This window comes from Glycine soja, chromosome 15 (assembly GCF_004193775.1).
Source record: "Glycine soja cultivar W05 chromosome 15, ASM419377v2, whole genome shotgun sequence".
Classification (NCBI taxonomy): Eukaryota; Viridiplantae; Streptophyta; class Magnoliopsida; order Fabales; family Fabaceae; genus Glycine; species Glycine soja.
In genome coordinates this window covers 5,213,792-5,226,170 of record NC_041016.1, presented here as the reverse complement: position 1 = coordinate 5,226,170, position 12,379 = coordinate 5,213,792, and the positions used below count along the sequence as shown (strand labels likewise).

At 33.8% G+C, this 12,379-nt stretch overlaps 3 protein-coding genes and 1 non-coding gene across 4 annotated transcripts; 3 read left to right on the top strand and 1 right to left on the bottom strand.

Annotated features, from left to right (window-relative positions):
* Positions 1-3,169: 3,169 nt before the first annotated feature.
* Positions 3,170-5,452, bottom strand: LOC114387146 (endonuclease 1-like). The gene is made up of 9 exons (XM_028347279.1): positions 5,264-5,452; positions 4,945-5,125; positions 4,705-4,812; positions 4,427-4,482; positions 4,248-4,331; positions 4,070-4,165; positions 3,904-3,968; positions 3,738-3,811; positions 3,170-3,535 (listed from the first exon to the last, which is right to left on the bottom strand). The coding sequence occupies exons 1-9, from the start codon at positions 5,399-5,401 to the stop codon at positions 3,411-3,413; spliced, it is 927 nt and encodes a 308-aa protein (XP_028203080.1). The 5' UTR covers positions 5,402-5,452; the 3' UTR covers positions 3,170-3,410.
* Positions 5,453-7,439: 1,987 nt separating this feature from the next.
* Positions 7,440-8,300, top strand: LOC114387987 (60S ribosomal protein L26-1-like). Its single transcript, XM_028348303.1, has one exon. It carries the CDS (start codon positions 7,531-7,533, stop codon positions 7,969-7,971), a length of 441 nt encoding a protein of 146 aa, XP_028204104.1. The 5' UTR covers positions 7,440-7,530; the 3' UTR covers positions 7,972-8,300.
* Positions 8,301-8,350: 50 nt separating this feature from the next.
* Positions 8,351-8,433, top strand: LOC114388793. The gene has a single exon (XR_003661587.1). It is a non-coding gene; the product is annotated as a small nucleolar RNA R38 (small nucleolar RNA).
* Positions 8,434-10,057: 1,624 nt separating this feature from the next.
* LOC114387985 (quinone oxidoreductase PIG3) lies at positions 10,058-12,374 on the top strand. Its single transcript, XM_028348300.1, has 6 exons — positions 10,058-10,426; positions 10,515-10,694; positions 10,777-10,858; positions 11,039-11,146; positions 11,292-11,450; positions 12,014-12,374. The coding sequence occupies exons 1-6, from the start codon at positions 10,175-10,177 to the stop codon at positions 12,208-12,210; spliced, it is 978 nt and encodes a 325-aa protein (XP_028204101.1). The 5' UTR covers positions 10,058-10,174; the 3' UTR covers positions 12,211-12,374.
* The last annotated feature ends 5 nt before the right edge of the window (positions 12,375-12,379 follow it).

The window sequence follows — 12,379 nt, the reverse complement described above, 5'->3', positions numbered from 1 at the left end:
TATACGGTATGGGATTCAATCATTCATGTTACTTGATGCGTCTGAATCAAAAGCTTAATCAATCAATGTTACGGTTGTGAGGTGTCGACTGTCCATTATAGCTTTCATTTAAGGAAAAGTATTTGAAATAAATAAATAATTATTGAGATATATCAATTTATTTTGAATATGATTTTTTTATATTCTTTTATGATTTATAAGATAAATACCTTTTACATTTGATTCTTTAAGCATGGTCATAAGAATGATACTAATTAGGTAAAATTGTAAATTTAATTTTCTATTTGTCTTAAAATTTAATTTTGATCTCCTTATAATTTAATTCACGAATTTAATCTTAATTGCTTATTTTGATGATCATGTGTTCCACTTTTATTAAACTTTGATTGTCATGTGTTACATTTTTATTGGATGTTAACGTTAATTAAGTGTATAAAATTAACGTCCAATAAAAATATGACATGTAATAGTCAATATTCAATAAAAGCACAATACATAATGATTTAAATAAGCAATTAACAGTTCAATTTCATAGTTAAGGACTAGAATATGAGATTATAAAAAAATAAAGACTAAATTCATGAATTTAATATGATAAGACCAAAAACAAATCTCGAAACAAAATAAGGGGACTAAATTTATAATATTGGCTGCTGCTGATTAGTAAGAATCTTCATTTAAAGCATGCTTTCATCCAGTAAACTAGTAAATGCATTCACTCTCCTGTCTTTGTCTTGTTATTTTTTCATCTAATAAAATCCCCGTGAGTGATACTAATATAAAATTGTTTTAACTTAATGAAAAATTAATTCTTAAACTACACTCAGTAAGCTGAATCTAGTTGCTAAATGCATTTCAAGTCTTGACACAACAACTTCTTGTCGTGATTTGATTTTTTTTTTCAAATTGCATATGTAAAACATTGTAATATGTTTACAAAGTAAAAAACTAGGTTGGAATTATCTGAAAAAGTAAATTTGTAACCTATTTGTTGAATATAAAGTAAATAAGTTTAGAGTATATACTTATATAATAAATATATAGAATTTATTATGTATATTTCATTTTTATACGAGTTTTGGTCGGCCCAAAACTAAGGAATGAATTAAAATATGATTAATTTAATCTTCTAGCGTTTACTGAAAAATTATCACAAGAGATTCACAATTTCAATAAAAAGAAATTGCTTTCTTAAATTCTAATTAAAACATAATAATTAACGGAAATTTTTCTTCACTTGCAAAATCGAATGCACATGACAATGTTTATTTATTTATTATAACTGGTGTGAAGGAAGCATAAGATCCTTTGGCAAGGAGTGTTTAATGATTCCACGAATGAACAATAATTTCTGGTGAATGGCGCGTAGTAGCAATGAGCAGAGCCCAGACTCTCAGTCTCGACTGTCAAACAAAGCATAAAAAACAGTGGAATGACAGATAGAGGGAGGAGGGACCCTTCTCTCAAATTTAAACCTTGGAACAGTGAAAGTAAGACAGTAAAGAATTTTTCTCAGAAATTACCATCAGCCATCCACCACGTGTAACCTCTGCTGGGTTTCGCGTGTGATTCTTGTTGATCACGAACATGACTTTGTTGCCATCATATACCACAAAACATTATTGTGTTGCTTCATACCAAATCATTTCCTTTCCTTTAAGCATGAAACTCTTACCATCATGATGTTCTATGTTTCATCATAACAGAGATGATATTATATCTTCCTATAAATTTATTTAATATCGGATAAGTAAAATATTAAATCATTTAGTATTTTAAAAACATAAAATGTATTTGATTATTGAGAGAAATGATAAAAAAATACAACATTATAAGGGAATTAAAAATTATTATTTTAACTGCTATATCGCTTTGTATAATCTAATTATTAGTGATTAAAAACTAAAAATGGATATATAGTGAAATAAAAATTATAGTAAATATACTATACCCTACTCCTCTTAATTTGTTGGCTAAGGAGGTACGTCATACTGATTTTGGGCCCATTTGTTATTTATTTATTTAAAAAAACATGTTTTTTAAATGAAAAAGTAAGTTTTGTTGTGTTGTGAGACATTCCGAAACGAAAATGCATTTTTGTTTTGTATTAGAAACGCACACCCCAAATAGAAAATGGAAACATATTTTCTTGAGAAGGAGTAATTTCATAAAAAGAATAAACTAAAGAAGGGGTGTGTCGATAAAAAAAGGTGTGCCAATATCAATGGCCTAGACACTCTCTTACTCAAGTTAGCAATGATCCCACAATGTGTGAGTGTTGCTAGGTGCACCAGCATTATTGTTGTTGGTGTACCCAGTATTTTTTGAAAATGACAAAACTGTCCCTACTAATTTCTTTCTTTACAAATTAAATTAATCTGTAAGTTGATTCTGTAAGTGATATTTCTATCTTTTCATGGTTAGTGTTGAGTGTATTAATAATAATACTGGGTACACCTAACAACACTCCCAATGTGTGCAGAATGTGAATATGTGCCCAAGTAAAATTCTTGTGTGGTGATGCTCTCTTTATGCTATTTTGTTCTTCCTATCGGTTGGACTGGATAATAACCAATAAGGACTTGGACTCTAAGCCCCGTCTGTAACTATATTATCATATTTGTTTTAATGTAGTTTTCAATCATTTTAAACTTCTCTCTCTCACACACATATATATATATATATTAAAACAACATTGAAATATATATTGAAATATTTATTAGAATGTGACACGATTCACATTGGTAGATTTATATTAGATAAAAAGTAATAAATATTTATTATAAAAAATGCGTATTTAATTATGATTTTAAGTATAAATTAATTTAATTTAAAGTATCATTTTGAATACATTTGAGTGCAAAATAGCCATGCCACATCTATTTAATTGGCACACTCACACACATATATATATATATAGTATAATATTGTAAATTGATTTAGTAATGAGATTAATTTTAAAAAATTATTATTATTTTTTATTTATTTACTAGTTTGTTTTTTTGTGTAAAAAAATGTAAAACGACATTTATTATACGTTGGACGGAGTATTTGCTTGCAAGCTTTAGGTGATGGAATATCTTATTTTCTCCCTCTTCCTTTCGATACCTCCTAATGTGAATTCCTTAAGCACGACTCAAATGATGGAGTCTCTTGTAGCCAACAGGTCTAATATAAAAAGAAAAATAGAAAAGGTGGAGTAAAAACACATCATTGCTTTGCTAGTTGCTATGCTTATCAATAATTCAATTTTTCTTTTCTTCTCGATTCATTCTTTAGCTTTGGGGAATTCTGCAATGCCTAGTACATGCTGAAATAACTTACAGCAATGGCAGGTTGTAGTCAGAATGTTAATGGACTAACAATTGAGAACAAATTCAAAACAACTTTATGTTGATGGGTCTGCCTGCCTAAGTTGCTGTTGCAAATCCTTCTTCAGAGTCAGCAAACACCTTGTTCAGAATCATGGCTAATCGAATTCCACCTTGAGCAATTCGTTTCATGACAAATGGCATCCTTGAGTCGAAGTAATCATCTACAAAAGCATCATATGTGCACAAAGTCACTACACAGAGTCCTTTAACTTCTAATGAGTCTACTCATCTCATGCTGATATACTAAAACCTCAAACTAATCAATGTTGGTGCAGTTTCATGAACTGGTTATTTAGCATCTAAACCGGCAATCTTGTTAGTTCTGTGACTATATGTCCTTAAATAATTGGTAGAATTGTTCACCTGCTAGAGTTGTTCCAGGTTGAACTCCTTCGTAACCCCATTTGCAAGCTATTTGTATGCTCTCTTTGGCCCAACTACATGATTCCAAAATGTGAGGAATGTGAACATTAACAGCCAGAGAAAAAGAGATGGTGGGAACTGAAGGTGGAAGAGAGGGAGAGCTCACTTATTTACACACTGAGAGATATCATTACAATGTTTCCAAGATGTAACATCATCTGACCAGATCCCCTGAATAGAAGAAAATTGATTTTGTTGATTTCATTTGGAATCAATCAAACGTGTTTAATAAATACAATGAAGGGTGTCAGACAAATTGTAATTAGTCTTACATCAGTGTAGTTCCTCTCAATGTCTTGGAGAAGGAAGCTCACATCCTTATCATAATAGTCTGCTAATCCAGTGAGAATAATTTCTCTGTCCCACACCTATTGATAGACAACAAAATTAATAGTTGTCACGTGAAGAAGTAATTTGTGAATACTAAATGGAGATGAAATTGAAGCTTACATGGTGCAGATTAGATTTGTGCCTAAACCAGCGTAGTTCTATCGTGTTTCCTCCTTCGTCAGTTGTGAATCCAACGTGCATTGGCTGAAAACATAAGTAAAAATTTTTAGTTAATGTGATTGGTAAAAAGCTATACAATAAAACATGATAAGACTTTGAAAAGGTTTTCACACACATACCTGATGTATATCTCCCATGAAGTGTGACAAGAACAATAACGCCTCAGTCATATTATCTGTAAGATCAGAAACCAAGGCATTAAAGAAAAAATACAAGTGAAAATCCCTCTAATGTTATTCATAACAAAAAAAAAACAAGTTATTCTATGATAAAAATGTACGTTTTCCGTAGTAATAAGTTTGGTTGTTCTGTTAAAATTAACAATCCGGTTGTGAAAAAGAAAAAAAGTTCAAAACTTCTCAAGAGGGTAAAAAAGATAAGAAACTTGAATCCTTACATCTCCGATCAGATGTCCCCTCTTTGTAATGCATGAGTTGAGAAGTGAAATTTTTCACAGCACCTGCAACACACATATCCTCCACGCCTTGGGGATCATGGCAGTCCCCTATGGTAACAAACAGCAACAAAATTTAGCATTAATATTGGAAGGTTTATTGAGAGCACGTGACAATATTAATTACTAGCTAATCACACACAAAAAAAAGAAGATTAATTACTAGATAGAAGTAATGCTTACTTGAATACTGGAAAGAACAAGCATTATCCGGTGTGTCAATGAAATGAAGTGGACTTGTCCACCTATATTTGTACCAGTGTCTAATTTGGTCAGGCCATGTGCAGAGGGCTGATAGGTTACCTTTGACATGGTCAGGTAACAATTGGTACACGGCTTCCGATGCCTCAGGCTCTAAAAGTGCCTATTTATTTATCATACACCAAAGGTCAATTACTTTTCAATAATTAAGATCCCAATCCAACCACTAATAATTCTCTAGTTTGATAATGAAATGATAATTTGTGTTGGCAAAGTGGGGTTTGCATGGCTTGAATTTTACCTGTGCAATTTGGCATGTCATAACATGACCCTCTTTGCTCCAGGCAAGGGCACCAGGTACTCCGATGAAAGCTGAACTAAAGAACAACAGAAATCCAAATGGAAGAAGAGACATCCACAAACGTCTTAGTCTATCCATCTCTTCACTAGAATTATCTTTTCGGCTGACCTTACATGATTTGTTTCAGGATGGCACATAAATAGATATATAGGCATTTAATTTATGTGATTAGCTTGAAAGAACACGTAACATGGGTTTCATTGAGTGCAAGAATTCAATATCTATTTTAAAAGCATCGCCCAAGTTGACTTCAAGTACAAGCAAGATGGGGCGCATTATATACAACGAAATTAGAGTTCTAAGTTCTTTGCTTATGGTACACTGTTAACTTCAAGCAAGCAATACGTTAGTGGTAAGTAGTCTTCACATCACCATATACGCTGGAAGATGCAGATGCATCGTTATCTCATTACTAATACTATCTATTATTAATATCTAATTACTAATACTATCTAATTTCGTTGTATATAATGCGCCCCATCTTGCTTGTACTTGAAGTCAACTTGGACGATGCTTTTAAAATAGATATTGAATTCTTGCACTCAATGAAAACCATTCATGAGTTTTTTTCAAGCTAACCACATAAATGCCTATATATCTGTACGTAATGTGCCATCCTGAAGAAAACAAAACATGTAAGGTCAGCAGAAAACAGAATTTAGTGAAGAGATGGGTAGACTTAAAGGTTTGTAGATGTCTCTTCTTCAGTTTGGATTTCTCATGTTCTTTAGTTCAGCTTTCATCGGAGCACCTAGTACCCTTGCCAGGAGCTAGCAAAGAGGGTCATGTCATGACATGCCAAATTGTGTAGTTAAACCAAGTGGTTGAACATAAGTAATTAATATGCTGAAAATAAGATTGAGTCGTTTGTGTAGTATTTGAGTTCGATCCTTAACAAAAACAATTCTTAATCCGACTTTATTTATTTTTAGACTAAACTTTGCATTAGTCAATCTTCATTTCCCCTGGTGGATCACAGGATTAACACAAAAATAAAATTATGTAAGTAAAATTCAATCCATACAACCCCCACTTATCCAACACAATAGAATATTCACTATCATAAGATTTAATGGTGATTGGTTGGGTTGGAATCTTGATTATGGGAAAGTAATTGACATTTGGTGTATGATTATTATTCCATTAATTAATTTGAGTATTGGGTATGTAATTTATTATACATATTCTAAGAGAAGATTTTGTCGCCCACAATAGTTTTATATAACTTAAGTAATTTTATCTTTAATGAAGAATATCCATAATTTATATTAGTGTTTTAAAATTTAATTTGAACAGGTTGGTTTAACATGTTCAAATAAAATTTAGAGATAAGGATAAATCATAAAACCTATAATTAAAAGTTACAATTTTTTATAGAACAACAACTAAAAGTTACAATAACTTAACCCTACACCAGATGAATTTATATACTTACATATATTTTTTAACTATACAATTTCATCTAGTTTAACTAATCACTTATTGATTTGACTAATAATTCACGAACCTAATATTCCTACCGAATCAAACACTAACTCTGAATTTTAAAACATTGACTATATATATAATTAAGGTAATTACTTGTAATTATTATATATAAACTTAAATTGTATAATCATATTAATTAAGATAATTACCCAAATTCCATAATTTGGATTAGGGCTACCATTTAATTTCCATCGACTTTATGTTTTGCAATAATGATGATTAATATTTTGTATAATATTCACATTTAATAATTATCATTTGATATATGTTATAAATAAAGTATGATATTAATATTAAAATAAACATCATCATACTTAATTCTATTAATAATATTTTGATTTATAATTTTTTTTACAATAAGTATTAAGATAAATATAATTAAAAATTTACATATGAATAAAAGTTATATTTAAGTCACAATTATCTAATATTACATGTGAAATCAAATAATCAAATGCTAATTTGTCATGTATTACACAGATTCACATACTAACAATATTAAATACTAATAGTCATCCAAAAACACTGTCAGGCGCCAAAGCCATGGCAATTGTTTTAAGTTAACACGGCTGACCCAGATGTAAAGCCTAAGTACCCTGTTCCTGAGCAGGCCCATAAGCCCAGAAGCAAAAGCTTGACCTAGGTTACACATCAATAAATTGGATTGCAGAGGGACAGAGAAACCCTAGGGAGGAAGCAGCGGCAACAGAGGAGAGAAGATGAAGTTCAATCCACGAGTGTCGAGCAGCCGCCGCAAGAGCCGAAAGGCTCACTTCACGGCGCCGTCGAGCGTGCGGAGGGTGCTGATGAGCGCCCCTCTGTCGGCGGAGCTCCGGTCGAAGTACAACGTGCGGTCGATCCCAGTCCGCAAGGAGGACGAGGTGCAGGTGGTGCGCGGAACATACAAGGGTCGCGAGGGGAAGGTGACGCAGGTGTACCGTCGCAAGTGGGTCATCCACATCGAGCGCATAACCCGCGAGAAGGTGAATGGCTCCACCGTCAACGTTGGGATTCACCCCTCCAAGGTGGTTGTCACAAAGCTCAAATTGGACAAGGATCGCAAGGCCATTCTCGATCGCAAGGCCAAGGGTCGTGCCGCCGCCGATAAGGAGAAGGGTACCAAGTTCGCTCCCGAAGACATCATGCAAACCGTTGATTAGTCTCTTTATCATACAAACCAATTTTATGTATGGGTTTTGGTAGCCTTTTTCTATCTCTCCATTTTGCAGGATTTTGTTTTCTTTTCTTATGTTAATCAAACTGTTTTATCCCATGAGCTTATCATTAACTATTTTAATTCGTTTTCATGCGTGAGGACAGTGATGCCAGTTATTTCAAGCGAATCTCTATCTCGCTCGCACCTACGGATTGTGTTGTATTTTTCGTTAACGTCTCCGTTATGTGGCTAATGCTGAATATTCTTCATTTGTATGTGAAAATTTAGTACTAGAATGAATGCCCTGGTGATGTAGGACACTTTTTGTTTCTCTATGTGATTGTGGTGTATATTCTTATTGTTTTGTTTGGCTGAATGCACGGTGCTGTGGATGATGAGATCAACAATTTTACAGTTATCCCTGGCTGATGTAGCAGGTGCTGAAAACTTGTAATCTGACACACTCTTAAAATCCATGTTAAGTACAACAACTTGGGTGTTTTGATGCACCATGGTTGGACGGTTTTAACTTAAGGGATGCTTCTTTGGTTGAATTAAAATGTGTGCTTTCGAGAATGAATTAGGGGTTTATGCAAAATTGCTCTCTTTTGTGAATTTTATTTCAATTGATAGCTTTCTGCTTGGTATTCCAATCATTGCAGTCCGAGCTTTCTTATTGTGTGGGGGAACATTATCCTACATTTCGAAACAGTGCGTAAATTGTCCTATGGCTTTTCTTAAGGTTGAATCATGTATTGGTTTTCTTTCCGGTGCTAGCTATTTTAGTATTGTTGATATATGAATTAACACTGTTATCGAAGATACTGGTTAACGTGAGAGCATTGTTCCTTGCATTTGAGTTCAATATAAATAATTTCAGATGAGCGAAACTTTCGATCATCTTTTCTTTTCAAGATAAAATGTTTTTTAAGTCATAGAGAGATGTCATATGAAGTATCAAGTCATGGATAGTATGATTTATATTTTGTTTTGATGTAAAATGGGATTGAAATAGAGCCTATGGTTACGTTCATAATGCAGTCTTAGTTGTCGAGTTTCTAAAAATAAGTTAGTTACAATCTGCATTCATCTAGTCCGAATGGAAGCCTGGATGTGAAAAAAATCAATTTATCTGTCCATAATCTGTGTAAAATCCGTAATTGGTTCAGTTGAAAAAAGTATATTTGGATCAGAACGAATAAATGATTTCTTTTGCAAAGGCAAATACATCGTCCAAAACCAAGGACGGGACTTGTCTTCCTTAACAAAACTAGTCTAGCTAGTTCATTAGCTACTGTTCGTAGATCTGTGAGTGCAAGTAAAACTATGAACAAAATTAGTACACCCCCCCATCAAAGCATAGTCACAATAATCATCTTTGTTCCTAGCTTTCAACTGTTGTACGCTGCCAGAACTTCCCCATGTCTCTTATACTATGCCAGTACCCTTTTGCTGAATGGAGACATCAAAATTATCTTTTGTTGAAAATTTTGGTAACTTAGCTCGGCATTGGAAACTCATGAAATCTTAGGTCACCATTTCATTGCAAAGCACAATAATTATTGAAAATTGTACAGCACAATAATTATTGAAAATTGTATTACGTCATTGCACCGGAAATATTAAAATTATTTTTTCTCTTTTAGATAATGGGAAATTGAAATGTAATTGGTTTGGGTAAAAATTCTTGCTTGTTTTTAAAGGAACCTTATAAGTTAAATTAAGGTTTAACTTCTAAAATAGTTGCCGAAAGGTTTTATTTTCAACCTTTGCGATAATCCGACTAAAAGCGAATTGTAAGTTAACTTGCAAGATTTCTAGATCAAATATCATTGAGAGGGAATTTTGATTTTTCACCCACTTTTAAAAATAAATAATTAAACTTAATTCGTAGAAAAGAATCTAAGTTAAGAAAAATTAACAAGACTAAAAGGTATATTTTTGTACTCGTAGAAAAGAATCAAATTCAGGTGTAAAAATTACAACAATTCGCATGATTAACTTAATTGATAGATATATATTGTAAAAATGAGGATATTGGAACCGCTAAACAGAAATATATTTTAGAAAAGAGAAAAAAGAAAGAAAGATGGAAGACGCAAGTGAGGTTTATTAGGGGAAGCGTGGCTAGCAGAGACTAGAGAGATAGAATTAGAATTAAAAAGCGTGAAGGACAGTGATAGGTTTGGTTTGGAAGGAAGAAGAAAATGAAGGCCATAGTGATAACGAGGCCAGGAGGTCCCGAAGTGCTCCAACTTGAGGAAGTGGAAGATCCCCAAGTCGGAGACGACGAGCTTCTCATCGGAGTCCACGCCACTTCCCTTAACAGAGCCGATACCTTTCAGAGGAAAGGCTCCTACCCTCCCCCTAAGGGCGCCAGCCCTTACCTCGGTCTCGAATGTTCCGGAACTGTCCTTTCCCTGGGTAAAAACGTTTCCAGCTGGAAAATCGGTGATCAGGTACTCCTAATTGGGCCTTTCTCTCTTCAATTTTACTATTCACTGTCACTGTGAGTGAAATACAAGGTATGCTATGGTTAATTAACAGGTGTGTGCTCTTCTCGCCGGAGGCGGATATGCCGAGAAAGTTGCAGTTCCGGTAGGACAAGTTCTTCCGGTTCCAGCCGGTGTTTCTCTCACGGATGCAGCTAGTTTTCCTGAGGTTGCTTGCACTGTCTGGTCAACTGTTTTCATGATGAGTCGCTTATCTCAAGGGGAAACCTTGTTGGTATGTATGTCATCTCTGGATCTTACCTACAAAATTGCATGTTGAGCTTTGCTGACTTAATAAGCAATATGTTAATTCTCAGGTTCATGGAGGTTCCAGTGGGATTGGTACATTTGCAATTCAGATAGCCAAGTATCGAGGGTCACGAGTGTTTGTTACTGCAGGTTCACTACTGCTTCTTTTTTTTTGTGTGTGTGTGTGTGTGTTTCAACAACACTCAATTTTCAATCAATTTATTTCAACATGGAGATTTGATGTCTGCTATATTGTTTTCAATTACTTGTTTATTGAAATTCCAACCAATGTTTGCCCAAATTTTATTCTACATATTGATTGCTTAACAGGAAGTGAGGAGAAGCTAGCTTTTTGCAAGAGTATCGGAGCTGATGTGGGCATCAATTATAAAACAGAAGACTTTGTTGCGCGGGTAAAGGAAGAAACTGGTGGCCAAGGTATTATTATTATCTCTTGCTTGCATTATGTAATTATCCAGCATTCATTGCCGCTAAATAATCTATATGGTACCACTATTGTTTGTGCATTTTACTAGTTTTACGGAGAAGCATACTGAACACTGTAACTGATGTGTGGTGGCAGGTGTTGATGTTATTCTTGATTGTATGGGAGCATCCTACTATCAAAGAAATCTTGATAGCTTGAATTTTGATGGAAGGCTTTTTATTATTGGCTTTCAAGGTGGGGTTAGTACACAAGCAGATCTACGCCCTTTACTTGCTAAGCGTCTCACAGTACAAGGTATTGCAATTTTTGGATTATACCCTTTATCAATATATGCTCTCGATCATATTCAGTTTCTACTTGTAAACATTTGTATGTGCAAGTATACTATTGATCATGGTGCCATCTCTTGTATGTTGGATGATGAAGAAATTAAAATTAAATAAAAAGTCAGTCACTTGCGTGAATAACTAAAAAATGCAAAGTAGTTTATGAACTTCTATGTTTTGGGTAGAGGGGAGAATAATCATAAAATTGAAAATAGTGGAAACTTTCTTAATTTTCCAATGACTTCTAATAAATTATGTTTGTGTTTTCCTCACATTCTTATATATCTTTCTGCATTCTTATATATCACTGTGGTTACTTTCCTTCCAGAGTCCAGACTTACCTGCTGCAAGAATAGGCACATTTCCTTCTGAATTTCTACTTCTTTTTATCTTCTTGAAAATGAGTTTTGTATGAGGAAACATTTGATGACAAACTTTTTTCATTATTGGAATGTTTTTATGGAGCATGGTAGGATCTAACTTAGAGTTGGTTGAACTTAACATTTGTGAATGATGGTGGATGCTGTGCAGGAGCTGGTTTACGCAATAGAAGTCTGGAAAATAAAGCTGTGATTGTTAGTGAAGTGGAGAAGAATGTTTGGCCTGCAATTGCCGAAGGAAAGGTTAAGCCTGTGGTCTACAAATCTTTCCCGCTTTCTGAGGCAGCGGAGGCTCACCAGCTTATGGAAAGCAGCCAGCATATTGGGAAGATATTGCTTTTGCCATGAAAATTGTCGTAAATACTGAAGTTCGTGACATACTTCTGGATCCTTTGTGTTTGGACTTGTTTCTTTGTTAAGATCTCAGGATTCTAATATGGTTGCGGATTAAAATAACAGCTAAAGGAATTGATATGGCAAGTTCATTTAAACAATCACACCGTATTTATCAATTGAT

Excerpts from the sequence above, each read along its gene's own strand:
- LOC114387146 (XM_028347279.1), bottom strand. The coding sequence starts at position 5,401 with ATGGATAGACTAAGACGTTTGTGGATGTCTCTTCTTCCATTTGGATTT. Across the intron at positions 5,126-5,263 it reads TGACATGCCAAATTGCACAG|GCACTTTTAGAGCCTGAGGC; the intron begins GTAAAATTCAAG and ends ATAAATAAATAG. Across the intron at positions 4,483-4,704 it reads GGGGACATCTGATCGGAGAT|ATAATATGACTGAGGCGTTA; the intron begins GTAAGGATTCAA and ends CTGATCTTACAG.
- LOC114387985 (XM_028348300.1), top strand. The coding sequence starts at position 10,175 with ATGAAGGCCATAGTGATAACGAGGCCAGGAGGTCCCGAAGTGCTCCAA. Across the intron at positions 10,427-10,514 it reads GCTGGAAAATCGGTGATCAG|GTGTGTGCTCTTCTCGCCGG; the intron begins GTACTCCTAATT and ends GTTAATTAACAG. Across the intron at positions 11,147-11,291 it reads GGAAGAAACTGGTGGCCAAG|GTGTTGATGTTATTCTTGAT; the intron begins GTATTATTATTA and ends GTGTGGTGGCAG.
- LOC114387987 (XM_028348303.1), top strand. The coding sequence starts at position 7,531 with ATGAAGTTCAATCCACGAGTGTCGAGCAGCCGCCGCAAGAGCCGAAAG.